The sequence below is a fragment of the Neopsephotus bourkii genome, unplaced genomic scaffold (assembly GCF_033783945.1).
Source record: "Neopsephotus bourkii isolate Nb327-2 ecotype Australia unplaced genomic scaffold, CSIRO-AGI_Nbou_v1 NB_1767, whole genome shotgun sequence".
Taxonomy (NCBI): Eukaryota; Metazoa; Chordata; class Aves; order Psittaciformes; family Psittacidae; genus Neopsephotus; species Neopsephotus bourkii.
This window is the reverse complement of record NW_026902241.1, coordinates 10,692,572-10,719,675: the sequence shown is the minus strand read 5'-3', so window position 1 is coordinate 10,719,675 and position 27,104 is coordinate 10,692,572. Positions and strand designations below refer to the sequence as shown.

Genomic DNA, 27,104 nt, shown 5'->3' with positions numbered 1-27,104 from the left:
CAGGCACCCAAAGAGAGGCAGATCCTTAGCGCTTCCCCCTCGGAGAGAGCCGCCGAGCCGCGGCGCGGAGCGGAGCAGCGCGGAGCAGCCCCCAACCCCCCCCCCCAATCCCCCGTAGGAGCACACCCGGACACGCTCAGCACGCCGCTGTTGAGACACGAGCTTGTTTTTGTTGGCTGGGATTCCTCTAAAAACAAAAGTGAGCCCACAACAAGGAGAGAGAGCTCCGCTGCTTCTGAAAAATAATAAAATAAAAAGGAAAAAAAAAAAGAAAAACACAAAAAGGGATCAAGGCTCCGACGTGACCTGCTGCCGTTTGACACCCACCAGCCCCGACGTGCGCAGGGCGAGCGCAGCCGCGCAGAGCCGCGCAGAGCCGCTCCCGCACCGCACCGCACCGGGAATTACCGCCGCTGCCGGGATTTCCAGATCGCCGATTTTTGATCTTCATTGGGAAGCCTTTCCTCTGCCTCTCTTGGGAATTAAGTTGCCTTTTAAACAAATTTTTTATTTTTTTTATTTTTTTTCTTCCTGGAGAAAAGGAGGAGCATCGTGGATTGGGAAAGAAAAAGAATTTAGCAGATTAATATTTTTTTCCTTTTTCCCCCTCTTTTTAATCTTTTACTATCCCAAAGAGCTGTCAGCCGCCGACAGGCTACACCTAGAGCTATCGACTGAGGGGGGACAAAAAGTCAGAGACTCTCCTGAAAGGAGGAGACCGTGACACTAACTCTTCCAGCTCTGCTGGGGCGAGCGGCTCTGACCGCTGTGTTTTACTCTTCCTCCGAGAGACACTGTCCCCTTTCCCCTCTGAGGAGAAGACAAGGGGGAGGAAAGCGAGCGCACCAGAGCTGCGCCTCCAAAATGGGAGGTCGGTTCCTGCTGACACTCGCCCTCCTCTCTGCGCTGCTGAGCCGCTGCCAGGTAGGTGCTCGCGGGGGAAGGGGGGGCAGGGACACCTCCAGTGCTCTCTGCACCGGGGGGACGGGGTCCTGCCGCGGTGCCGGGCACTACCACTGCCTGTTGCAGCCGGCTCCCGGGGAGGCGGGAAGGAGGGGGGTGTCTGTCCCGCCGGTGCCCATCCTCGGACCGGGCGAGCAGGCTGCTCGGAGGGCTGACGGCCGCTGTCCCCGCCCCGCAGGTCGGCTGCTCCGGGGTCTTCGAGCTGAAGCTGCAGGAGTTTGTCAATAAGAAGGGGCTGCTCAGCAACCGCAACTGCTGCCGCGGCGGCGGCCCCGGCGGCGGCGGGCTGCAGCAGTGCGACTGCAAGACCTTCTTCCGCGTCTGCCTCAAGCACTACCAGGCCAGCGTGTCCCCCGAGCCGCCCTGCACCTACGGCAGCGCCATCACCCCCGTCCTCGGTGCCAACTCTTTCAGCGTCCCCGACGGCGCGGGCGGCGCGGACCCGGCCTTCAGTAACCCCATCCGCTTCCCCTTCGGCTTCACCTGGCCCGTAAGTGGGGGGTGGCATCCCGTTCCACCTCATCCCATCCCACCCCACCCCATCCCATCCCACCCCGTCCCATACTATCCACTTGGGCCACCCTAGCTGGGTAAGAGCCTTTCTAAGGGACCACTGATCCCCCCAGGGGTGGGAACTGAGTTCCTGGGTGCTTGGGATGCTGCCTTCTGGCCTTACCTGCTCTCATGCTCTCCTGGTGGGTTATCTCTGCTCTTTTCCCCAGGGCACCTTCTCACTCATAATTGAAGCGCTGCATACGGACTCTCCTGATGACCTCACCACAGGTAACCATCTTGAAACAGACTCTTGCCCAGAATAATCCCAGCCTTGCAGCCCTACTTTCCCCTTCTCTCTGCGGTATGAAGCACATTCCCCTCATCCCATCCCTGCTCCTCTTCAGAAGACCGTGGGAAAAGAGGCCAACCTGTTGGCACACAGCCCTATCATCCTGCCTCTGCTGTTCCCCTCCCACCAGAGACCCCCAGTTGAGCATCTTCCTGTGCCCCTGCCTGCTTCGGGCTCCCTAATCACACCTCTCCTTTCCACTTCCACACAGAAAACCCCGAGCGCCTCATCAGCCGCCTGGCTACCCAGAGGCACTTGGCAGTAGGTGAAGAGTGGTCCCAGGACCTCCACAGCAGTGGCCGCACTGACCTCAAGTACTCCTACCGCTTTGTGTGTGATGAGCACTACTATGGAGAAGGCTGCTCTGTCTTCTGCCGCCCCCGAGATGATGCCTTTGGTCACTTCACTTGTGGAGAGCGTGGCGAGAAAGTCTGCAACCCGGGCTGGAAAGGCCAGTACTGCACTGAGCGTGAGTGTCTACCTTCTTGTCTCCCTGGGTGCTGGTTACAGCAGTGTTCTCTGAGCTTTTGTGGGGTATTTCTCTGACATCAGGCCCCATGGGAGAGGGGAACCAAGCTACAGTGAGTGAAGGTCTGATGCTGTGTGCACGCTTTGCTGGTGCAGGGGACAGGAGGCCTTCAGCATTGCCAAAGGAAGTTAACCTAGACAGCCCCTTCTCAAGCTAATAAAATGTCAGTGCCAACATTACACTCCTGCTCATTGCCGTAGACAGCAAACCTGATAGCAAAATGTTCAGCAGTTGCTCAAGGATTTATTGAAATGTATCAGGCTTACTTTTTATATGTAGCCACCCCTTCAACCATGGTACACCAATATCATCATCTACAGGGTACATGGCTTCAGGAGAGGGAGCTAGGCTGTGGAAACATCCATGCAGCAGGCTTATTGGTAGGCTTATTATGGTCTGATGTCACCTTGTGCTGAGACAAGTATTGGGAGGGCAAGATAATCTCTGTGGCCTCTAGACCGTACATTTCTCATTTGGGGTACTCATAAACTGCCACTAACAGACATCGTTGCACCTGGAGCCACAAGAACATTCAGCTACTTCCCCATCTCTCTTCTGTGCGATTGCCATGATCATTACTACTAATAAAGTATGAGGGATGAGTTTCAAAGTGTGCCTGAGCTTGAAGTTGTTGAGGAATGTGGTGTGTTGATACAGCAGGAAAAGCTGGGACAGTGAACAGATCACAGCAAGGATAGTCAGGGATGTCAGATAACCGTTGTAGATACCCAGTGGTGTACATCCAAACATGCACACAGCTCCTGTTGCAGTGTGTGATGGCATTCTCTGTTTGTGTGTGTACATGGATCTGAAGTACGCTGGTGGATGACGTACTGGGTGAGCACTCCTCTCAGTCATCAAAGGGCCTGGCAGGCAGGGAGAAAACAGTTACAGGCTGTAAAGCAGCCTCTCAGTTTTCTCCATGTTGTGTTTTTGTTTTTCTTAAAGCCCACCTACACTGTGGTTTCAGCTGAGCTCCTACCAACCGAGCCAAAACTGACTATTCACACTGTTAGTGACTGCTAGGATGCTTTTAGGAGTTCACGGTACAGAGTTGCACAATAAACAGCAGGCAGAGAGGCTCACATTTCCTTTGATAGTGTTTTAAATAGGAACTACAACCTTTCCCATGATCAAAAGTGCCTAGCCGAGCTGTGTCAAGGGGTGGGGAAAAAGGAAGCATTTGGATAATGAGCTCTTTCGGGGCTGTCAGCACTTTTGGATGCCTGTACATCGCTGCTCTTCCCATGGCAAAGTAGAAGGCTGGCTGTCCTTGATTCGTTATGTAGGCTCTTCACTCTGTTTTTCCTCTCAGAAAAAAACAGCTTATAGCAGCAATACTAAGCAGGGGAGATGTGTTTATTTATGCATGCAAAAAGAATGTTTTGCCGTTAGTGAGCGGAGCCGACAGTCGCAGTTTGCTTCCCGTTGCCTTGCCCCCAGCTCCATTCTTTGCAACTTGGAGGCGATCTGATTATCAGCACTGATTCTTTCTTTCTTTCTTTTTCTCCTCCCCCTCTTTCCCTCGCATGCCATTGTCTCCGGCTGGCTTTGTTGAATTAAAACTTTGCAGTGCCTGCTTAATGAGTTCCATAACCAGGCGAAGTAATGAGCAGAAGTCCCTTTTTTCCCTTCCCTCATCCTCCCTCCTGCTGGCTCGCTTACCTCTTTTAACAGGGCTGCACCCAGCCGCCCGCCCCTTTTCGGAGTGGGGCGGAGGAGAGGGGGGGGAAGGAGGGAGGAAGAACTTTAGACTTATTTATTTGAATAAGAAACAACAAAAAAAGTTTTTTTGCAGCGAAATCACGCGCGTGCCATAGATTAGCTGTGGGCAGGGATAGGCTGCCCGGCCGCCGGCCGCTGGCCCCATTGGCTCTGGGGCCGGGGTATTGTTGCAGTGGGGCAGCTGCTGGGAGAGAATAGACAATAGAGCAGCTGTCTTGCACTGGCACCCTGCACACCAGCTGTCCACTCTTATCTGCACACACACTTTCGGGGGATATTAAGAGGTGGAGCTGTGTGCATAGAATTGGAAAAAAGGACTTCTGACCCTCACTGGGAAGGGAAGGGGGGTGGGGGGCTGTGGGCTAGGGAGCAATTGTGAGCCCTCTTTTGTCTGTGTGCAACTGTATTAAGAAGAATGCTCATCCCTGGCGATAAGTAAAGTGCCCAGTTACGGGGCGAGATCAATACTCCTGCAGACTCCAGAGATTAACTCATCTGTGCTTAACTGCCCCGACCTAGTAAAAGGGGCTTGCTCCCCACCTGCAAGGTGCTCTCAGGATTGGACTTGGAAAAGGGCAGCATTTGGCCCCAGTGCTGATGTCTTTCCCTGATTGCTTTGTTTACAGCGATCTGTTTGCCTGGATGCGATGAGCAGCATGGCTTCTGCGACAAACCAGGGGAATGCAAGTAAGTTTTCCACTCTCCTCCTGCTCCCTTCTTTGTCTGTAACGCTGATGCTACGGTGTTAAATAAGCTATTGGTCATTTGAAGGGTTGGTTTAAATGCCTTCCTTCATATTAGATGGTAATTTGAGAGACCCAGGTGGTGCCAGATCAAAGTATTAATCTACAAGTCAAACAACAGTGCTTAACCTGATGAGTTTACAGTGCTGTGTGTAAGGTTTAGCTGTTTGTTGTTAGAGTAAACAAATTAACTACCTGGAACCATGGCACTATCTAAGGAAATGGAAGAAATAGCTGGGGTGGATGAAAGCTGATGCTATGGTTGGACTTGGTGACTTTCTCACATGAAGGATCACTGAGGGCTTTTAAGAAACTTGATCCCTGGCATCAGTGTGTTTGCAGAGTTTGCGATAGGGTTTCCAACTGTGAGAAGTCTAAATCTGATGAGACTTTGTTGTTGGTCTTTTTTTTTCCAGATGCAGAGTGGGTTGGCAGGGCCGATATTGTGATGAGTGCATCCGATACCCGGGCTGCCTTCATGGTACTTGTCAGCAGCCGTGGCAGTGCAACTGCCAGGAAGGCTGGGGTGGCCTTTTCTGCAACCAAGGTGAGTTCTCAGCCCTTGCCTGAGTGTCTGTTTTAAAACACAGAGAGCAAGTGGCTCTTTCGAGCTCCCTCACCCTGTGCTAGCCGTACAGACTAGAAAGCGTCTTGTCTGTCCCCTTTTACAGACCTGAACTACTGCACCCACCACAAGCCCTGCAAGAACGGTGCCACATGCACCAACACTGGACAGGGGAGCTACACGTGTTCTTGCCGACCTGGGTACACAGGCTCCAACTGTGAGATTGAAATCAACGAGTGTGATGCCAACCCTTGCAAGAATGGTGGAAGCTGCACTGTAAGTTTGAGTTGCTTGTGCCATCTGAAACCCCAAGGGAGGAGTTAACATTAGTTTTACTGATTTTCAGAATCCCTTTGTGAATTTCAAAGCAGCTTCAGGTAAATTTTTTTACCATTTCTCATTTCTTTCCCCCAGGATCTTGAGAACAGCTACTCCTGCACATGCCCCCCAGGATTCTATGGTAAAAACTGTGAGCTGAGTGCAATGACTTGTGCTGATGGACCGTGCTTCAATGGTGGGCGATGCACTGACAACCCTGATGGGGGATACAGCTGCCGCTGTCCACTGGGTTATTCTGGGTTCAACTGTGAGAAGAAAATCGATTACTGCAGCTCCAGCCCTTGTGCTAATGGTAAGGTCAAACATACTACAGTGACCTTCTAAAAGGAGACCATCCAGTTGCTTTGGCTTCTGGTCTGGAGCTGATAACAAGGCCCATTGATGAATCGTGGCCCATGACACGTTGATGTACTTGGTGGAGGATCTGTACTTTAATGGTGTTGTTTGGGCCACTGCTGCAGATCCCATTTTTTCAAAGTGTGGCTGTGGGCAGGTAAATTGGGCTGAAGCTTCTTGCACAAAAACCTAGAGGATTATACTTGCAAATGTTTTGCAAAGACACTGAGGTCTGTGGGTGCAAAATGCCATGCAAGTGTTAAATATTATTACTTGTAATCCATTGACAGTAATCTTCCTGTTCTCATTAAACTAGTGAAGACTTTCTTTACTGCAGTCTTCCTTATTCATTGCCACTCAAACTCTGTAATGTGAGATTGTGATATTAATCTGATCTGGACTAGCTTTGTTGTCCAAGATAAGTGAAATGTTAAAAAGGGAATAGGATGGAGAATGAAACATAGATCTAATTAACAAATATCTTCCTTAGAGAAAACACCCTGTACTTTTTATGGTGGATCAGATTTGGCCATGGTTGAGTTAACCTCTCAAAACCAAAGCTTTTCCCAGCTGCTGGTTGTGACAGTCCCCCAAGAGCAGCAGGTGGGAGGCTGTTGGGTCTTTCTGTCCACTGCTCAGCACTTGTCCCCTTGATGTCTTGCAGGAGCCCAGTGCGTTGATCTGGGGAACTCCTACATATGCCAGTGCCAGGCTGGCTTCACTGGGCGACACTGTGATGATAACGTGGACGACTGCGCCTCCTTCCCCTGCGTGAACGGAGGGACCTGTCAGGATGGAGTCAATGACTATTCCTGCACCTGCCCCCCGGGATACAATGGGAAGAACTGCAGCACCCCGGTGAGCAGATGCGAACACAGCCCCTGCCACAACGGGGCCACCTGCCATGAAAGAAACAACCGCTACGTCTGTGAGTGCGCCCGGGGGTACGGTGGGCTTAACTGCCAGTTCCTGCTCCCTGAGCCACCGCAGGGACCGGTCATCGTGGACTTCACCGAGAAGTACACGGAAGGCCAGAATGCCCAGTTCCCCTGGATCGCTGTCTGTGCTGGGATTATCCTGGTCCTCATGCTGCTGCTGGGGTGTGCTGCTATGGTCGTCTGCGTCAGGCTCAGAGTGCAGAAGAGTCACCACCAGCCTGATGCCTGCAGGAGCGAGACTGAGACCATGAACAACCTGGCCAACTGCCAGCGCGAGAAGGACATATCCATAAGTGTCATTGGTGCCACTCAGATAAAGAACACGAATAAGAAAGTAGACTTTCACAGTGATAACTCTGATAAAAATGGCTACAAAGTTAGATACCCATCAGTGGATTACAATTTGGTGCATGAACTCAAGAATGAGGACTCTGTTAAAGAGGAGCACAGCAAATGTGAAGCCAAGTGTGAAACATATGATTCAGAGGCAGAGGAGAAAAGTGCAGTACAACTAAAGAGGTATGTCTCACATCTGAGCATGGGGGGAGGCTTGACTCGGAAAGATGTGTGTGTGCCTCAGAGGTAGCATAAAGCAACAGCCATCTGACCTGTGTTGTCTCTTTTTGTCTTCAATAGTGATACTTCTGAAAGAAAAAGACCAGATTCAGTATATTCCACTTCAAAGGACACAAAGTACCAGTCGGTGTATGTCATATCAGAAGAGAAAGATGAGTGCATCATAGCAACTGAGGTTAGTATACTGCCTTGCACTTGAGCAGCAGAGGAGTCTTGATGTGCAGACCTCATCTAACATGTCAGGACAGCTAAACCCTTTTCCATCATACCACAATGATTCGTACCTGTTGAGATCTAGCCAGCTCGAGTTGGTCGTGCTGTGGATGTTATAAAGGCAAGCTCAGTGGCTTGCTGCTGTGGCTATTACATGTACGATGACTTTGCAGATAAGGGTACAGTGACAGTGTGGTTGTGGACTTCTGACCAACCCTTTAGTGTGTTTCATGCAGTGCCTATTCTTGCCCTGTGTAAAGACAGAGTGCTCTGCAGCCTTACAGCCCTCTTCTTACTTTCTGTTACCATCTCATGACCTCTGCTCATGTTCTGTCTCACCAGGTGTAAACTAGAGGCGATATGGCAAGGTGGTTGTTCAGAACAATTTCAGAGGAGACGTGCCCCGATGAATGCTGCTGAAAGAGGAATGGGATATAGATTCCTTCACTGACTGCTGCTGAGAAACTAAATTCAGGCTTGAGCTGGTTCTCTACTGAAGTTAGCAAAGTGACTGCAAAATAAAGAAACAAGATGGACACCAGGCAAGGGTCTGTGTTCAAAGATTACTGTTGCACTGCCTTTTATGAATTTTATCATTGCACTATGGTCAGTTGCTTTTCTATATATATTTAAATGAATGGACTTAATTACTACATAAGAAGCATGCACTGCCTGAAGTGTATATTTTGGATTCTTATGAGCCAGTCTTTTCTTGAATTAGAGACACAAACACTGCCTTTATTGTCTTTTTTGATACTAAAATGTGTTTTTACTAGGTGAGAAAAAGTGTGTTATTTTTTTGAATCTGTAAAAATATTTTCATGATAATTGTAAAGTTTGAGTATTTTGTGATGTTCATTTTTTTATAATTTAAATTTTTTGGTAAATATGTAAAAAGGCACTTCGGGTCTATGTGACTATATTTTTTTGTATATAAATGTATTTATGGAATATTGTGCAAATGTTATTTGAGTTTTTTTTTACCGTTTTGTTAATGAAGATTCATTTTTAAAATATTTTTCCAAAATAAATATTATTAATGATAACCAGAGTGCTTTGTATGTTCTGTAACCAATGATGCACTGATTGAACCTTGCAAACAGGCATCTGACAGACTTCCGTGGATTTGCAGGTGGATGGGATAGTACCAAGACCTAGCACAAAGACTGGGGAACAACTTGCTCTGTGTAGACCCTGCTCTTTCCCCTCGTAACCTTCTGAACTGTTGACCCCAAGGTTGTGCTCACTGTTACCCCAAAGGCAAATGTCTGTTAGAACCCACAGTAATGTTTGCTCATTCATGTTCCGCAGTGTATATATAAATACAAGGCATCACTTCCAGAGGAAGAGCCATACGAGTGTGCTCCATCACAGTCCAGATGTAGGGCTCATCATGACTCAGCTCTTCATTCCTTCCAACCCCAAATACTTGCCTGGAGTCCAGGCAAGTTTGGGACACACAGGGCGTGCCAGCAAGTGTCCCCGGTTCAGGTCGTTAGTATATGCCCATGGGATATGAGCTCCCCCAGTCGGGGGAGTGGCTCTTCCTTCTCCAGGAAAGACTGACACTTAATTGAATGGTGGCCACAACTCTCCTGGCTATGAAACCTGTCTGAAGGATTAGTTGCATCTTTGGTTTCCACTCTGCCCCCTGTGCCTGCTGCTTTCATATAAGGGCAGGGTGATCCCAACCTGTGGCTTGGCTCCAATACTAAGGCAATTTCCCCAATTTAGTTTGCCCTAAGTCCTTCAGGCTGCGCTGCACATTAATTGCTCTTCAGAAACAGGCAAAGTGTTCTTCCACTTCAGGAATAAAAGGAAAACCTAGGAAATAATTTTCTTTTTGCCCCATTAAATCTGAACCCAAATCATTGTGGTCCACCTCCTGCAGCTTCAGGGAGCAGACGAAAATCCTCTGTTCCCATTCACTTCAGGGGAGGGGGATGCTATCCACAACACAGAGTGAGATAGCAGATACAATCAAACTATTATATCAGCTGGTGATCTGCAACTGTAAAGTACATATGTACTCCCCTTGTTTCGGCATATATAAGTGCATGAACCACTAGAGTTGGACTTTGGTGTGAGGTCAATGGAAAACTGACTGCAGGAGCTTGTCTGCCTATAAAGCTTTCTCTCTAAGCCAAACCTTAGACAAGATCTACTAACTCACTTCTCATGAAGTGACCCAGCAGGGTCAGCCTCTTCATTTATCCCAAAGTGTCTGTTTAGGGAAAGCTTTCATGAGAGTGATGCAAGGTGTTAAAAACCAGCCTGTCAGTGATGGTCTGAACAGCATTTTCCACCTGAGCAGTAACATAACAATCTGCTGATAACCAGTCAATGCATCATATATTAAATGAGGCACAACAGTGTGTATGGCAGCAGGTGTTCACATAGCAACATAATCTCACAGGCTGGACAAATGCGGGAGCATTGGCAGGCTTTATTGCCATCTCTGTTGCTGAGAGATGAGTTGCTCTTGAACCTTGGGCAAACCGCTTTATTTCTCCATCTTTCCTCTTCTTCCCAGGCTTTTTGGATCAGGCTTGTCTCTTATGATGCACTGCACTTTGCGCAGTCAGTGCCATGGTCTCAGCTGGGCCCTCTTAATGCTGCTTCTGTAGAAATAGCAGTAATGAATGGAAGGTCATTGATGGCTGAGTGCTTCTATAATACAGGTCTTCAGTGCTATAGCAAGTGCTACTTTAGTATGAATTCAGGTAAAAGTCTGGAAAAGCACACTGGAGGCACAACATTAGCATCTGTCTAACTTTGCTTAAAAATACAAAAGCTTCAGAAAGTTCAGTTTGTCCAAGTGTGCTAATTACCAGAAGTGCTGGAGCTTGGTGAGTGAAGGAAAATGTACTGTGGGCAAAGAGAAGGCCAGCGATGCTAGAGAGGGACTCTTCATTAGCGACTATATTGATAGGACAATGGGTTCAAACTTAAATAGGGGAAGTTCAGGCTAGACATAAGGAAGGAGTTCTTTACTGTGAGGGTGGTGAGGCACTGGCACAGGCTGCCCAAAGAAGCTGTGAATGCTCCATCCCTGGAGGTGTTCAAGGCCAGGCTGGACAAAGCCTTGGCTGACATGGTTTAGTGTGAGGTGTCCCTGCCCATGGCAGGGGGGTTGGAACTTGATGATCTTAAGGTCCTTTCCAACCCTAACTATTCTATGACTCTATGAATCCATTGTCTTGTCCTCCTGGAGCACCTTCTGAAATGATTGCTACACAGATGAGCCCAACGGCTTCTTGCATTTCTGTCATGAGGACGGTTGAGGCTACTGCCACACTGCAGGATTTATTTCTTGTACAGAATTAGTAATTCCCCCAAACTTTAGTGTGTTTGTGTGTGTATACAGGGGCTTTTGGTGGCCATAGCAGGCTTAATCATGTAGTGTGGAGCAATGGATCCACACTCCTCACATTTAGTACCTGGGCCCTTCTGGGGAAAAAACTGGATTATCTGGGCAGGAGGTGGAAGTCGTGTGTGTTTGCTTGAGGAAGAGTGGCACGTGCAGGTACCTTGTTGTGGTGCAGGAGGTGCACACCATGGGCAAGGGGCAGCGAGGGTGCCTGCCTGCCTCAGCCCTGCCGGGCAGCGCTTGCCCAAGGATGGGAGCTCTGCTGCCAGAAAGCAGCAGGAGCCTCCCTGTTAGCAGAGTCTCTGAAAGGCCTCTTGGTTCTGAAATGAGAGGAGAGCCTGCCTGGGGAGGCCGTTTAGGCAGGACAGCTGAGAATTCAGGGCCCGATCCAAAGCCCATTAAGTTAACGGAAAGGCTCCAATGAGCTGTGGGGACACATGGCACCGTGCCGCTCCTGACACAGCACATCTCTGGCTCTCCCCAGGAAAGCTGCACATACTGATGCAGCGGGAGACGTGAAAGACCATGGCTGGTGTACCCAGGTATGCCTCCTGGGTGGCTCATACGCCCGGTGCTAGTCTGTACACTGTGCCAGGACCTCAGGGGCCTGGGGTCCCTCTGCAGGCCATTGCTGTGGCACCATCCCTTCATGTCCCCACGTTGACCTGCAACATCTTCTCCCCTCCACCCTGCAACAGCCAGGGAGGACTTGGCCTCATTCGGTGCCAGGTCTCAACAGGGTGGCTGGAGAGGGCACCCGTCAGTCCATGCTTCTGCCTGCAAATCAGTATCTCTGTGGCAAGTGGCATTGGCAAAGTTGGCATGCATGGGACATGTTAGGAACATAGAGGCACTGAAACAGCAGCAGGGGTTAGCTGTGGGGAGATAATAGCGGCTGAGCTTGTGCAAGGGGACTTTTTAAGTTAAGTGTGCTACAGCTTTTGAAACATAGGAAGCTTTGGGTTCAGACAGCATGTCTTCCTTTTAATTGCAAGACACAGGCTTATAAATTGGTTTAAATTGATATTTGTGTGTACTTTGTACACAGTGCAGGAGGACAATTTGGGTGTCAGGAAACCTGGGTACTATTCCTGTCTCCATCACAGACCTAATGTATAACCTTGGGAGAGGAAGGATGGTCTTGTGATCAAGGCGCTGTCGAGGGACTCAGGAGGGCCACCTTCTATTTCCAGCGCTCCCTCCAGACTTCCTGTGCAACCTTGGACCTGTGTCACTTTATCTTTCCAAGACCTTAGGAAAGTGGGGGCCTCCTGGTTGTGCTAACAGGAGGAGGTCATCTGTGTGTGTGAGAGGATACTGTGGTGGTGGGGAATGTTAAAATACCCTCCAAGGCGAGTAAGGCTATTTCCTATCTCTGCATGTCAGATTGCTTGTCTGCGAGTTGGGGAGCTATTTTTTGCAAAGCCCTTTCAGATGTTTGTATGGAATGAAGACCCCTCTCACAATTGAAACATCCATCATCGCAGGGAGGATACGCAAACCCTGCACTGGCAGCAAGGAGACAAACAGGAGCGAGGTAGTTCTGTTGGTGTGTGTGCAAGGGGGGATGTGATGCAGCTGTGGGCCAATGGCACAGACAGGGTACCACACACAGCAGTGTTGACATGGGGGGGCTATGGTGCCATCAGCCTCCTCTCACAGATTAGCACTCAAGTTCTGTAGCTGGCTCTCTGCTGTAGCCGGCTCTCTTCCAGCAAAACCATTTTGCAGGTAGAGATACAATACAACTTGGTTTAAGACTATGAGGGACAAGGAGGAAAGCTGCAGGAATGATACAGACCTTGGGAAACCTCCCTGGCTTATCATCCAAAGTCATGTATTTCAAACAAAATGACCTTAGAACTGCTTCTTGACTGAGTAGCAATCTGCCCTGATGCTGACATCGATCGTGACAGATGAATGGGGAACCTCCACATTCCCTCCCCTCTTCAGGAGCCATTATCTTCACCTGACTATGTCTCTGCTACCTACTGTGCAAGTCAGAGAAATCAAGAAGCCGCTCAGGAAAGACACAATGTGCACTACGAGGCAGATTTTCAGATGAATCATGGGGCCTACTGTGAAAATTTGATGGCTGATTCTCCTGCTTGCAGTGGGGCAGAGGTGGACAACAGATCCACTGCTGTGTGGGGCTGCTGCTTGGTCAATGGGGCAGGGAGGCAGGGGAGATGCGGCTGGAGGTCACAGCATCCTCATGACAGGTTGGGTTTTTTTCTTAGGAAGAAACATCCCTGGTCTTTTCTCCTGCTGCTGCTGCCTCATCTTCTGCACCAATACATTTGAGGCTGTTGGGGCTGCTCTCTGGCCCTGCAGAGCCAGTCAGTATGGACCAGTCTATGTCCACAGTGTTAAACTGCCTTACTCTCCCAAACTGACTGCTCACAACCACACTGCCTGTGGGAGATGGCTCCTGCTTTGTGCCTAGGAAGAACCTGGGACACTGCAAACTGTGAGGACAAAAGCATGGCAGGGACCCCCGTAGCAACACTATAATACAGATAATTGAGGCCAGGAGCTGTTTAATTTCCCAGCACAGGTGTATACAGAGCATCTTAGTGCCATGTTCAGGAATGCTTTACTCGTTGGCATAGATGAGGAACTCGTGTTAGCTGTGGGGGTAACTGTGAGTGTCAGTGCAGACTCATGTCACCTGCTAGGGGCAACTATATAAACTAGCATTGCTTTAAAGCCTACTCTGTGCATGGGTTATATATGTCCAGCGCGAGTTTCTTTTTTTCATGGTATAAAACTGTACTAGTTGAATGGCCGGTGTAGATGCAGCTATATCAAAAGAAAGATCATGTACATCAGTGCACATACCTTCCCTTGTTTGTTTATTCAAACCAAGCTCGTAGAAGAATCACAGACTCATAGAATAGTATGGGTTGGAAGGCACCTTCAAAAGTGATCTATTCCACCCCCCCTGCAGTGAGCCGGGACATCTACCACTAGACCAGGCCGCCCAGAATCACGTCCAGCCTGGCCTTGAATGTCTCCTGGGGTGGTGCAACCTGCACCAGTGTTTTATTTTACCACCCTTATTGTAAAATATTTCTTCATGTCTATTCTGAATCTCCCCTCTTTCAGTTTAAACCCATCACCCCTCATCCTATCAGAACAAGCTCTGCTAAAAAGTCTCTTCCTCTTTTTCTTGTAGACCCCTCTTAAGAACTAAAAGGGTGCAATTGAAGTCTTCCCAGAGTCTTTTCTCCAGGCTGAGCAACCCCAGCTGTCTCAGCCTTCTCCACAGGAGAGGTGCTCCATCCCTCTGATAATTTTAGCAGGTCCATGTCTTTTCTGTGCTGAGGACTCCAGAACTGAACACAGGACTCCAGGTATGGTCTCACCACAGCAGAGGGGCAGGATGACCTCCATTGACCTGCTGGCCATGCTTCTTTAGATGCAGCCCAAGATACAGTTGGCTTTCTGGGCTGCGAGCACATGTTGCCGCTGTGTTCTCCACACATTTTCTCACGTTCTACACAGTATTATACCATTGTGTTTTGCAGAGCATGGCTGGGTGGCTATATACATGCAGGTATAATTAAGAAAATACATAGCTGTTTGGACAAGGTTCAAGCACTTACAGCTGTGCTGGCTCAGGACTCCTGGTTAGCGTGTGTATCTCCACAGTGTAATTTCCCAGGGTACTGAAGACTGAGCAGAAGAAAGGATGAGGATGGGGGTCTCCCGTGTTCTCTTTTGTAACATGAAATAGAACTTTGTGAGGGCAGCACATTCTGTTGGAAAAGACAGAGCAGATAGACAACTCTGACCAGCGCTTCGTGTGGGGAGGACACGTAGTGCAAAGCCATTTCTGCACCCAGCTCCCACTGCTGCCTGGATGTTCACAATGGATGATTGTTTCTATTCAGAACTTTTACCTAACAGAAAACTACATTTTTTTTTTCAAAACACTTCAAAGTCAATATTTTTATGAAGGAGATATTTAGTGGGGAAACTGTTTTTCAACTATGGTAAACCGAAATACCATGTTGAAAAGGTCTTGTGAGTTTCACTTTCTCTGTGAAGCAATATAGCAAAATCATAAGTGTGTGTTTCCTGGCAGACAGCAAATTAGCTGAAAACTTCCTTTCCTTTTCTTTATTTTTCCCAGAAATAGAATTTATCTGGGAACCCCACGTCATTAAAATTTTGTGCATTTTACTTTTGATTTTGCCTTAGAATGTGAACATCTTCAAGGGCAAGTTTTCCCTCTTGTCCCATTTTCTAGCCCTAAGTAGCATTTTAGTGGCCTCAGGAAGGTTGTATTTATCACAAGCAAATCGCAGGATTTAGCCATATGTCAGAAAATACTTTTAATGGTAACCTGCACACAGAAAACTGGTATCCTCAAGAACAACTAACTAAATGAGGCACAAAGCATGTGAACTCCTAGCATAAAAGACCATTTTTAAGACCATTAATACAAAAAAACTAAATATCTTCAGAACGTGTTTAATAGGCATAGAGTCAAAATACCTCACCTACATTTAGAATAAAAACTGTACAGAGCAGAATCAGGCCTCCAACTCTGGATCCAAGTTCTGCATCCAAGATAATTTGGCTTTTACTTGTGTACTTTCCTGCTCAAGACACTAAGATTTTCCTTCACAAGGTTTCCCATACATGCAAACACGGGTGTTTACAAAGGCCACCTGTCTGAAAAATGTAAGCCCCTTGCTTCATTCTGGTTTTACCTTGGTTTGAATCAAAGGGCCCGTGGAATTCTCCATTGCCTGCAATGGTGATGGTTTGGCACAGCTGTTGCTGCTGCTGAGATTGTGGGCGTCTTTCGACAAGTCAGGTGCCCAGTGCTTTCTCTCAAAGCAAGCAGGATTGTTCAGAGCAAAAAGCTAATGTGGAAAGACTACATATGGTGCTTGCCATAGCCTGTATGTTCATTTTCATTTTTCTTTTTCTTTCCTTTCCTTATCTTTTTCCCTTTCCTCTCCTCCCTTTCCTTTTCTTTTTCCCTTTCTTTCTCTTTCTTCTCTTCTCTTTCTTTCTCCCTTTCTTTCTTTCTTTCCTTTCTTTCTCAGTTTAAGTACAGTTTAAAGTAGCCACAAAAAATTTACCATATTAAGTTCTTATAATTGACTTCAGGAAGTGTTATCTGGAATGGCAGTTGTGAGCACACAAACTAAGCAGACTTATCTGTGTTATCTAATTACCAGACTATAAAGTTCTGCTGACATTTCCTTTTGATAAATACAATACACTGCTTTCTTTATCTATCTGTATTAAAGAAACAATGTTCTCCTAAATCCAACCCCATGCATGCTTTTCACTAAAACAACATTATAAACCCCAAGACTAACAGAAATGTTGCCACACTTTCAACAGTCCTAAATGAGAACAGTGGCTTTCAGATGAAAAACATCTAACAGTGGTAGGAAACCACTACAAATCTCAATGTTTAAAGTGCGAATAAGCATGAAACAGATTTGGCAGATATTTATTAAGCAGAAAGAGAGAGTTGGAAAAAAAAAGGAAACAATGAGCAGCGATATAACAGATATGCTTGCATGTCTTCACTGCTGCTGATGTGTTTAGCTATATTCAGAAATACAGAATCATAGAATCATTTAGGTTGGAAACGACCTTTAAGGTCATAGAGTCCAATTGTTAACCTAACACTGCTAAATCCACCACTAAAACATGCCCCTAAGCACCACACCTACGTGTCTTTTATATCATATACTATTGTATATCATATATTAGTGTTTATCATAAGGTTTTCAAACCAGGATTGCTAGAACCAGCTGGACTTTCAGAGCTCACTTCTGCACACGCACAGGAGGGTTTTGTATGATTTTGAAAAGCAGGACTTCCCACACTAATCTTTGGTGCTGGAAGCCTGCAGGTAATGAATATAAAGGAAAGGTGCCTGTAAACAATGCTTGTTGCTGTTTAATCTTCTCTGTTTCCTTCTGCTGCATGAGGAGAGGTGTGGGTGCCTCCTGCCCTGGGAAGGGAAGGGGCAAGAGGCATCCAGGGGGTGTTGCAAGAAGATGTAAGGCAGGGCATGGCTGTGCTGGGGGATGCCACCATGGATCCATGGATGCCACTGGGGAGCTGAGGAGGGACTCACAGAGCCGTGATGGTGGGTGAAGGCAGATGAGAAGCCTACTAGCCAGCTCTGCAGGGGACCGTGGCTGGGCTTGATCTCAGTAGGGAGATGAAGGCTGCAAAAGAAGACAAAACTGACACAGAAACATTACAAGACCTGTAGCACTGAAATCGCAGCTTGTAAGCCCTCTGAGTTTCCACTTGCCTCAGTGAGAATTAGGCATAGGGGAGCTGTGGTGCCTGGGAGTCCTTTGGCACCTGTACACACCCCACAGTCACTGTGTGCTCCTGCCCCTGTAACCACTTGGCCAGGGTATACCAAAGATTAGAGGCTGAACAAGCATCCAGTAAAAGATATGGAATGCTCAGTGCTTTTAAAATCTACAGTTACAATAAAGAAAAAACCCAGCCCACAAGTGAAAAAGAAGAGCTACGATACCACGCTGGGATAAGCTGTAAACACACAGTGTAGATCCAACACAGCCACCAAGTTCTGGGGATGTTCCAAAGAGCACTTTTCTATCGGATTGAAAAGATACCCATTTCTGTCAGAAATGTTAAAGGAAGTGTTAATGACGGGAATAAATAACAGGTGCTGGGAGCAGCTGTTACTGATTAATGACTTGTCTTTTTTAAAGGAGGTTTTCTGTTGGGGGAATCAGAAGTTTTCAGTAATGCTCCATTGTCAGATATTTGAGGAGCGATTTTTCCTTTTTCTAGTAAAGCACTCCCTCATTATTTCTAAGGCAAAACAGATTCAAGAACCAAGCTAAATCAATATTGGGTTTCAGGCCACCAATAGTTGAGGAAAACCCAAACTATAATGCTTCTCAGTTGTACAAATGACTTGCCTTTTTTCCCTTTCCTTCTTTCTGCTCATTTCCATCTTGTGTTCTCTAAGTCTTCCCTGCCTACCTTTACCTCTTCCATCTCCCTCCTACTGTTTGCCTGAGTTATTTGAAGATGGTGATTCTGATGCCATGTATATACGTCCCTGAAGTTGTCTTTTATAAGCATATGAGGGAATATGAGACTGAATGTTACAAAAAGACTGGCACTGTTGCCATTTTTCAATGATGAAGTAATTTAAAAGTAATTGAGGACAGCTCAATGAAAACATCTGCTCTGTGCCTTGGGGCCATCAGAGAAGCAAACAAAATAGTATGATGGAAAACAATATGGAAAAATGCAGTAATAATTATATATTTTTTAAATTTAATAGCTTAATTTTTACATGCATCTTAACCAACTTCAGAAACAATGGCAAGTAGCATAATATCCCAGTTTTCAGCACAAAAATAAAGACACAGGGGGATGCTATCCTGGCCCCTTTGAAGTCAATGGCAATACTGGTATTAGACTCAGATGGAGCAAGGATTTCTTACTGAAATCAAGGTAACCCAAAGCTGCCTTTCCACTAGTCTAGAGCCCCATTTCCCTGCATCCTAAACTGAAGAGAAAGCCACAGTCAGTCCCTGTCTCTGCATTTCAGAACAGGTAGGCTCAAAGGTGAATGAATTGCAGAGACTGACAATGGAGGTGATGAGGCATACGGAAAGGCTTCCATGTCATGATAAAATGATAGGGTTTCCTGTCATAAACATGGAACAGTAAATTGGCTTCTACTTGCTTGCTGTAAAAGGGCAAAATAAGAGGATTTGAATACATGTAGTTTACTCACCTGTGGAATTCAGTGCCAATGATGTAATTTATAGACTTTAGTATGGCTTAGATAAGCATTGTTGGTCATATAGTAGTGAGGATCTCTGCAGCTACATTAGAGATGATAAGTAACATAATACAAGCCTTAACATGCGAAGCATAACATTGCCATACCTGGGCCATATCATGTGTTGCATACTCTTCCAAGGTTAGTTGCCGTCCTTACTGTTAATTAAAAATCTTTGCCTTTTTCTTTTAAAGTGACTATTTAAAACCATCACCAAAGACAAGATGCACTATTAAATAAACACAGTGATTTGTTACTGTTTAGAGACAGAGCTGAAGAATGGAGATTTGCTTCCCCGCTGTCTGGGAGTTGTCAGAAATTCTGAGTTGTCTTCATCTGATGTTAAAAATAATGCTATTATGCTATGACTTCCATGTACCGAGCTCCTCAATTATCTTTCTTTGCTCATATAAGGAAAACACACTTTGCAATGGAGCAGTATTCTGTACACCACCAGTTTTACAGATTTGATAGATTTGAAAAGCCTGTATAACTGTAAATATGGGGGAGAAGGAGAAAGTTATGGTTAGGCAGAAGGTAATGGTCCTTACTGACACGGGTGACAAGGACCATTAACTTATGACTATGAGGTTAAATCACCTCCTGTTCTCCACTGTGCACAGTGGTACCCACTGAGTGTGGCTCCAGGATGTGCAGTGAGTGCCACTTGCTGCATCACCACTGTCATCCTCTTGAGCCCTTCAATATGAAGAAAGAAGTGTGGAGCAGTCCCACTACAAACCCAGTGCTATCTTGTGCCCTCAGCCCATTTGCCAGATGTAGAGATTGTAGTTCAAGGTAGCACAGACACATGGCTATGGTCCTAAGCAATTCTAGAGCATCCATGGACAGCAGTCTGTTTTTATCATCCTTCCACTGTATTTCTCATCTGTAACCACATCTAATTTCTTTTTTTCAGCTGACATGACTGAAACAAAAAGTGCCTCTACATTTAGAGTTATCAATTGTTATGAACAAGTCACTTCTCAGAGGTTCCAAGAACACCTCCTGAGCTAAAACAGATTCTGAGAACATGAGTGCCAACCCTAATGGATCTGTTTGGTTTTGCATACTAGTCATGACCATGGTTTCAAGATCTTCAAGAAGTATTCCCTCTGCCCAAAGAAATCCATTCCACAGTTTTCAGCATCCCTCTCTGACAACCAGGATTTCAAATCCCTTTATCTGGAGGCAAACAGAAAGAGTGTGCTTGTGGTGAATAATTTGAGCTGATATTCTTGCCAGCTGTTAAGGGACACATGCAAAAAAAAAAAAAAAAGGAGAAGTCGGTGACATCTGGTCAGCACTGATATTTCCTAACAGAAGTATTTGTTTCGGGTGGGGAAGGGGTGGTGGGGGTATAAAGAAATACCATATCCATGCACCCCTTTGCCCCCTTTTGAAAAGTGAAAGCGATAACATTGACCACAGCAACTGGAACAAAAATTGCAACTTACATCACGGGGAAACAGTGACATTACATTAGCCCATATTACACAATGGTTGAGCAGTTGCTTTCACACACTAAGCTTTCAACTTTAACATTTTTTTGCCCTTAAGCTACACAATGGATTTTTTTGCTGAGTTGGAAAATATCAGGAGACAGGCAGAAAGCCTTCCTTTTGTTCCTTCATCCTGCCGAGCACCTCATCATAAAGATTTTTTCCCTTCTGTTCTGTTTTGCTTTCCCAACTTCCTTTCCCCTTTTCACCCTCCATCCTTCTTTTTTTTTGTGTCAAATAAATGTGACTAATTAACAGCATGACTTCTTTCCACTAAATTTTAAAACCACCCCCTTGAACTTCATGAAGGTGATAATGCTGCACCATGGTTTCTTCTTGGGCAATAGACTTGTAAAATACCTTCTAAATGATGGTTTTCTTGGGCCTCAGACTGGAAGACAGGTTGACTTCAGTTCAAGAGTAACTTCAGCTCTCTCCTCTTCTGGGCCTTTTCAAGGAGGTACACCCAGCTCAAGTCAGTAGATAATAGAAATCCCAGAATGGAAACACATAAAAAAAGTTGTTTCCTGGGGTCAACAAAGGACAGGAAAAGAGCCAACAATTACTTAAATAAACAGTATTCAGAGAAAAAGAAAAAATAAAAATATACATGCCTGTGCAAACTGAGCTACATATGAGGGAAGAGATGGTTTAAAGCAACCCAGTGCTCATTCTGCTGAAATTTAACTGTCAGGAAAATGAAATCAAACCCAAATAAATTAGGAGGCCACTTACCCTCAGAAAAACATCCTCTCCTCTGTCTTCACACCTCATAAGAATACTCTGCTTTTATATAACACTTTTCATCCTAAGAGCAGTAATGACTTGCAGGGTGGACATTTCCTGGGGATTAATGACTAGCTGAAGGTTAATGATTTTCTGCTCCACCCCGAACCAACAGCTCCTCCTGACTTGTCAGTAACTCTTCAAAAATAATCCCTACATGTCAGCTGTTACTGCTTATTAACACGAGGAATGGAAGAATGGTAGAATAATTGTGAGTTTTGTACCGTATATGTAACTTAGAAGGAGCATAGCAGGAAAGAAAGCAGGGAAATCAGTAATGTCTTTAAGCTGCAAGAGAAAGTTGCAACATGGGGAATCCAGTATTTGCTTACTAATGACTATCACTGGCAATATGGCAAAAATCAACCATCCTAGCAATTGCTCTAAGCGTTTCTGGTTCCTCAGAGAAACCACAGGGCAAGTGCAGGGGAAAAAAGGCAAGCAAATTCATACTGCTGGGAGAAAACGCTTTGACTACATATCCAGAATGCTCAAGGAAAAATCCAGGCTATACTGTACGCAGATGATCTGTGAATTCAAAATGTGGGAATCCATTTGGTCCCCAGCACTGGCTCAGCTGGTAGAAGAGGACATCCTCTGAGAGTTTTTTGGCTGGCAAAATTTCATGCTCTTTTGCAGAAACCACTGTGAAGGCAGGAAATGGGAGCCAGGACTGTGAGAACTGTGGGCCTGGCCCTTCTTGAGTCCCTCTGTAAGGAAGGACATGTGAGGATGCACTATTCATTTTCTTCATTCCTTTGGGCTATGTCGCCAACATTTCCCTCTGTGCTTTGGTGTTAGAGACTGGCTCTCTGCCCACAAGGTGGGTGAGGTGCTCTGAGACAACGCATCTGACACAACAGACCTAGAGTCTCCATTAAAGGAAGAAGCCCTAACTCTCTTGAATAGCTACTTCCAGAAACACAAAACCTATCAGAATACACGTCAGGATCAGCTGAGCCACTCAATTCTATCTAATCAGCTTCTTCCTAGTTGTAATCTCTTCTTGGAAATGCGAGTTCAAATGTGTAAGACATTTAAGGCCAAGTGAGGAGAGGTATACTTGTGCCTCCAGTTTGCTATGGCACCAATTTTTACCTTGTGAAGCCCTGTGGATGGAATCAGTCTTGCAGAAGAACAGTAAAAAGCCATAGCTCCTGTTCATTTAAGTCCTCAAAAAAGGACTTCATTGGCATACTAGTTTCTTCTGGCTTCATGTGCAGCAGCTGCCTTTGCTCTGTTAGAAAAAGCCAGTGCATTCTGAATCAACATTAAAAGGTCCAAGGAAAGGTCCCCCTTGACTCTATTATTTTAAATGAGCTCTTTAAAAAAAATAATCATAATTATGAAAACACCTAGAAATAGAGAAATGAAGTAATAAAACTAATGAGAATACTTCAGTTAGGAAGAGACTGTATATGTATCTCTTTACATCTATATCTGTATCTATATCCATATGTGTATCCTTATCTATATCTGACACACATGCACACGTATACTACATACATCATCATACTCTGTTTCTATTAACTCTTTTAAGATTTTTTAAATTATTTAATAAAACTAAATTGTTCTTTCAAGCATTTTTGAGACTGTCTTCTCTCTAACAAATTAATTCCTCAGGCAGCTAGTGGCAGCTATTATCTTCCTCTGGGCTCCCCTCCTAGTGTTTACTCTCAGAGAAGGGTACTCTCACAGTCGGGAGAGGGGTCTAGCACTCCTGGATCATAATTTTCACACTGCCCAGAAATGAGGATATGATTTTTGGCTACTGTTTTCCTCTAACATACCCACTCCCAAAAAGGGAATTGGTGTTCTTCTTGTGGTGGTGTGGATGAATCCCTGAACATTAGCACCTCAATCATTGCCTTCAAAATGAAGTAGAAATAGCAATGGGATCGATTCTATCAAGAACCAAGTGGCAACCTCACAGAGACCGCAAACAGCCCTTCAGAGCACACAGCACTTCAACTACATACAGTATAACCAGCACTTCAGGTGCAATGGCTTGGGAAGAAAAGTGTTGTATGATTAGGTGAGCGTAAGTGGTGAGGTTCAGTGGTGAGTGGCAGTGAAAGTCTTTTGGATTACAAGTTCTTCAAGAGCAGTCAGAACTATTTATTTAAATTGTTGATCTTATGTGGGTGAATTTCAATGCTATTGTCACTGAAGCAGCATTAAATTATAGAGTGTCACAGGTCGACTGAACATGAGAGCAGAGTTAGCAGGTGATCTGAAGGACAAGAAGCACTTTTGCAGTAATGAAAATTAAGCTAGTCACATCAGGAAGGTTGCTCAGAACTTCATGAGGATCAGCCTGAAAGGTGAGTTGTGGTAACAACTAACCGAATATTAATCTTTATTTACATGACTCATTTAGCTGTAGCACCTTGAGTGCCACAGGGTGGGACTGAAACAAAAACACAGGGTGGGATTGAAACAACACCTTCAGAACATTATACAAGAGCTAAATAAGACTGAGGCACAAAGAGATTAATTCAGAAACCCAGTTTCTAGGGCAGCACCTAGAATCATTTAGCTTCTGAGCTTTGGATCACAAAGTTCCCTAAAATTCCCTCATCACCCAGGAGCTTTAAGATCCTGGGGGCAGGCATCTGCCTCCAGGCCCAGTTCACTGAATTTTGGAGACATCTATGCTCTGCCTGAGTACCCTCACAGAGCTGATCTCTTGGTGAATCTGGATTGTGCTTCATGCACTGAAGAGCATCAAGGCCCTTAAAAATGATGCTGGGTGTGGTGGAGAAAGTGACTGCATACCTTACTGAGTGCACAAAGACAGACAACAAAAGTAAGCGTGGAAGGGTGAAATGTATGGTTTGCAGCCATAATAGCCTGCCAATCAACTGGCAGAAGTAAAAGTGATGCAAATTATCCTCTCAGTTGGGAAGTTAGGAAATTTGTGGGGGACGAATCTAAACATACTCCTACATTGCACCTCCAGAAGAGAGTCAAGTTGAAGATGATGGCATTCATGCAACTAGTACATCACTAAAAATCTCTGATGGACAAGCTGATAGCCAAAAATAATAGTTTAAGGTGTAAGAAAACAAGCCCTAGTTTGATGGAAGTAAAACCTGGTGTACCAAAACCAGAAACAGAAACAAACTCTGATGACTTCACTGAAGTTCAGATGGCAAATTCTGAAGAATGAGAATGTGCTGAAAATAAAGCCTTCTGGGAACATCACATGCCAGTAATCTGTGACTATACACATGAGCTGTGAAAGCTCAGGAACGAAAGAGTTTTGCATAAGGAGCAAATTAGGCCTGACCTTGCAGAACCTCACAAGAAACTGAGGATTAGCACTAGCAGAGGCTATTTTGGGTCACAGAGGGTCTTCAACTGTAAGGTATTTCCTATTTTTCTATTCCTCTTTTCCTCCTGATGCTTTCTGACCCCCAGATGCAATGCAGAGAGCCTGACGTGGCAGTGAGGTCAAAGCCCGAAGACAGATGCAGTTCCACACTGTGCTCTCTGGCCAACCCTTTTTCATTAATGGAGGCACAATCCAATGATTGCTGCAATTCTTGGCACATACGCAGTGGTGGGACTGAATCCCTCCACACCGACTTTTGCTGAAACATAATGGGATCCCTGCTCCTTGCTCTGGCCTCTCATCTTTTTGCTGATTACAAGTAAAAATCAAGAAAAGAGTGTGTATGGTGAGAGAATACCATACTTTACAGTAGGTAGTAGGGGTCACGGCGCGTGTGCATGGCCTGAGTGGCAGTGTGCAGTATGCGCCTGGAGCAATGTGCACTTACAATTAGTTGAATTTCACTGTGTTGGAGATGGAAGCTGACAGGCCACCACACAAAACCTCCCCACAGCCAGACTCATGCTGAGATCCAGAGCGGAAAAGGATTTTAACTGAAAGGCTTTGAAGGCTTTAAATATGGAGGCAGTGAATTCATGCACTGTTTACCTTTGCAGGCCTCGCTTTGACTCTGTCTTTCATTTTGTTTTAATGAACTAGGTGGTCTCATGTAATTCCCAATTACTGCAAAACTCCAAACCCCTAAACCCCATAGCTTAAAAGTTATGAATATTCACTGAGGCTCACACAAATTCTGAAGAGATGACAATATTGTGGTATTTAGATAGAAAGAGCTCAAAATAGGCATATATTCACATAACTGTCTATTAAAGGGGCCTAACAGCTTCTGAACAAGCTATGTGCTGGTGGATCCCAAATTAAATGGACCAGAGGTCTGAGCTACCATGGAAATTTCTGTTTTAGCATTCTTCTTTTTGCAGCCTATTTATTTAGTACTGACCTAATTTCTAAAAAGACCAAATTATTCAGAGGAAGGTCAGAGAATTGCTCACAGGTGCAGTTCACCTCTGGAAGGTGTTTCTGCCCTGAATATTTTGTTCTTTATTCTAAGAGATGAGGACTATCATACAGCATGCATGTATATTTTAGTTTACCAACTGATGCTACATGAATGATATTCCTCTTAACATAATTCCTCACCCTTCTGTGAAACACTAATCTTATACCCCACAGCATACTGTGGAGATAGACTCATTCCACAGACTCACCATCCCAGCTTCTGCCTTTCTCTTCCTTACCTGTGGCAGAACATTCTCCCTAGCTCTTTATCCATGGCAGCAAAATTCACTGAGCACCTACACTACTGGCAAACCTTTGAGCAAACTGAGTTTAACTTGGATGAAATAGAGAAAGAATCCTAGGGAGTAAGAGGCTCCAGCCAAAGCTCCGCTAGCTCAGTTGTCATAACATGCATCTCTCACTTGCAGTTCTCTGAGTGCTCTCTTTTCATCTTCCTGCCTAAGGACTGACTCAGGCTGAGGTGGGACTAGTGCCTGTTAGACCATTACCTCTTCCTACAGCCTTCCAAATAATTTCAGTTAATGGGAATGCAACAACTCCCTTTTAGGTTTTGGACATACTCTAAGTATTCCCAATCTTCAGACTCTGAGCTACAAGGGAATTCAGTGTACACAGACAGATTTGTTAGCACTTGATGTTTATTAGTGTCCAGACTGCAGTAAGATGGGGGATCACCAATGAAAACTGAAGAGGAATTTCTTCCATGCAGACACATCACTTACTTCTCTCCAGCTCTGGAGAAATGAAGTAGAGAGTACACTTGCCGTCCTTCCACACAGATTGCCCCTACCCATGGTCTCTCTGATGACAGAAAGGGAATGGTGGGAGCTTAGAAGGGTACCACAGGAAAGAGCATCATGTCTTTTTTTTGCCCCTGCTTTCAGAACTGGGGTGTTGTTTTCTTAGTGCCAAGTCTGCCAAGTAACAGTGATGCTTGATGTGGGTGTTGAAAAGGACAGTTGTGTATATGTAAAAGAGGAGATGTATGGAGATGTATGTATGGCAAAGATTCAATAGGACAAGACATGACTTGCAAAAAACAGGTTCCCCCTAATCTTTTCAGACTTAATTTCCTCCTTGTCCCTATCCCATGCACCTATGTCTCACAGCTATAATATCACACAACCTGCTTTTAAAGTGCAGTGTCGGCAGTAGCTCTTTCAGATGTTAAGAATCCACTTGCAGCTTGTATCCTTCCACCCGGAAAGTGCCTGATGGGACCTCACCTTCTTATACTTCTGCTTGTACTCCTGAAAGGTGGATTTCCCACTTTGCGAGGCTTCACTGCTTTGCCAGTGGTTCTGACACCCCTCACTACTTTCCCCCTTGTCTGCAGTGGCAGGCACAAATTTACCTTGTAGAAAACATTACTGGCCAGCACCATCTGGGCAGACTTTGAAGCATATGTTGGTGTCCTAGTTAGTCAGACCATCCCAGCATCCCTGGTGTCCATGGCAAAATCGCCGCTCCCAGGA

At 45.7% G+C, this 27,104-nt stretch overlaps 1 protein-coding gene across 1 annotated transcript; it reads left to right on the top strand.

Moving 5' to 3' along the window:
- The first annotated feature begins 605 nt into the window (after window positions 1-605).
- On the top strand, window positions 606-8,758 carry DLL1 (delta like canonical Notch ligand 1). The gene is made up of 11 exons (XM_061378515.1): window positions 606-924; window positions 1,142-1,453; window positions 1,686-1,746; window positions 2,019-2,276; window positions 4,688-4,748; window positions 5,221-5,351; window positions 5,476-5,645; window positions 5,784-6,000; window positions 6,709-7,501; window positions 7,619-7,733; window positions 8,114-8,758. Exons 1-11 carry the CDS (start codon window positions 865-867, stop codon window positions 8,117-8,119), a joined length of 2,184 nt encoding a protein of 727 aa, XP_061234499.1. The 5' UTR covers window positions 606-864; the 3' UTR covers window positions 8,120-8,758.
- The last annotated feature ends 18,346 nt before the right edge of the window (window positions 8,759-27,104 follow it).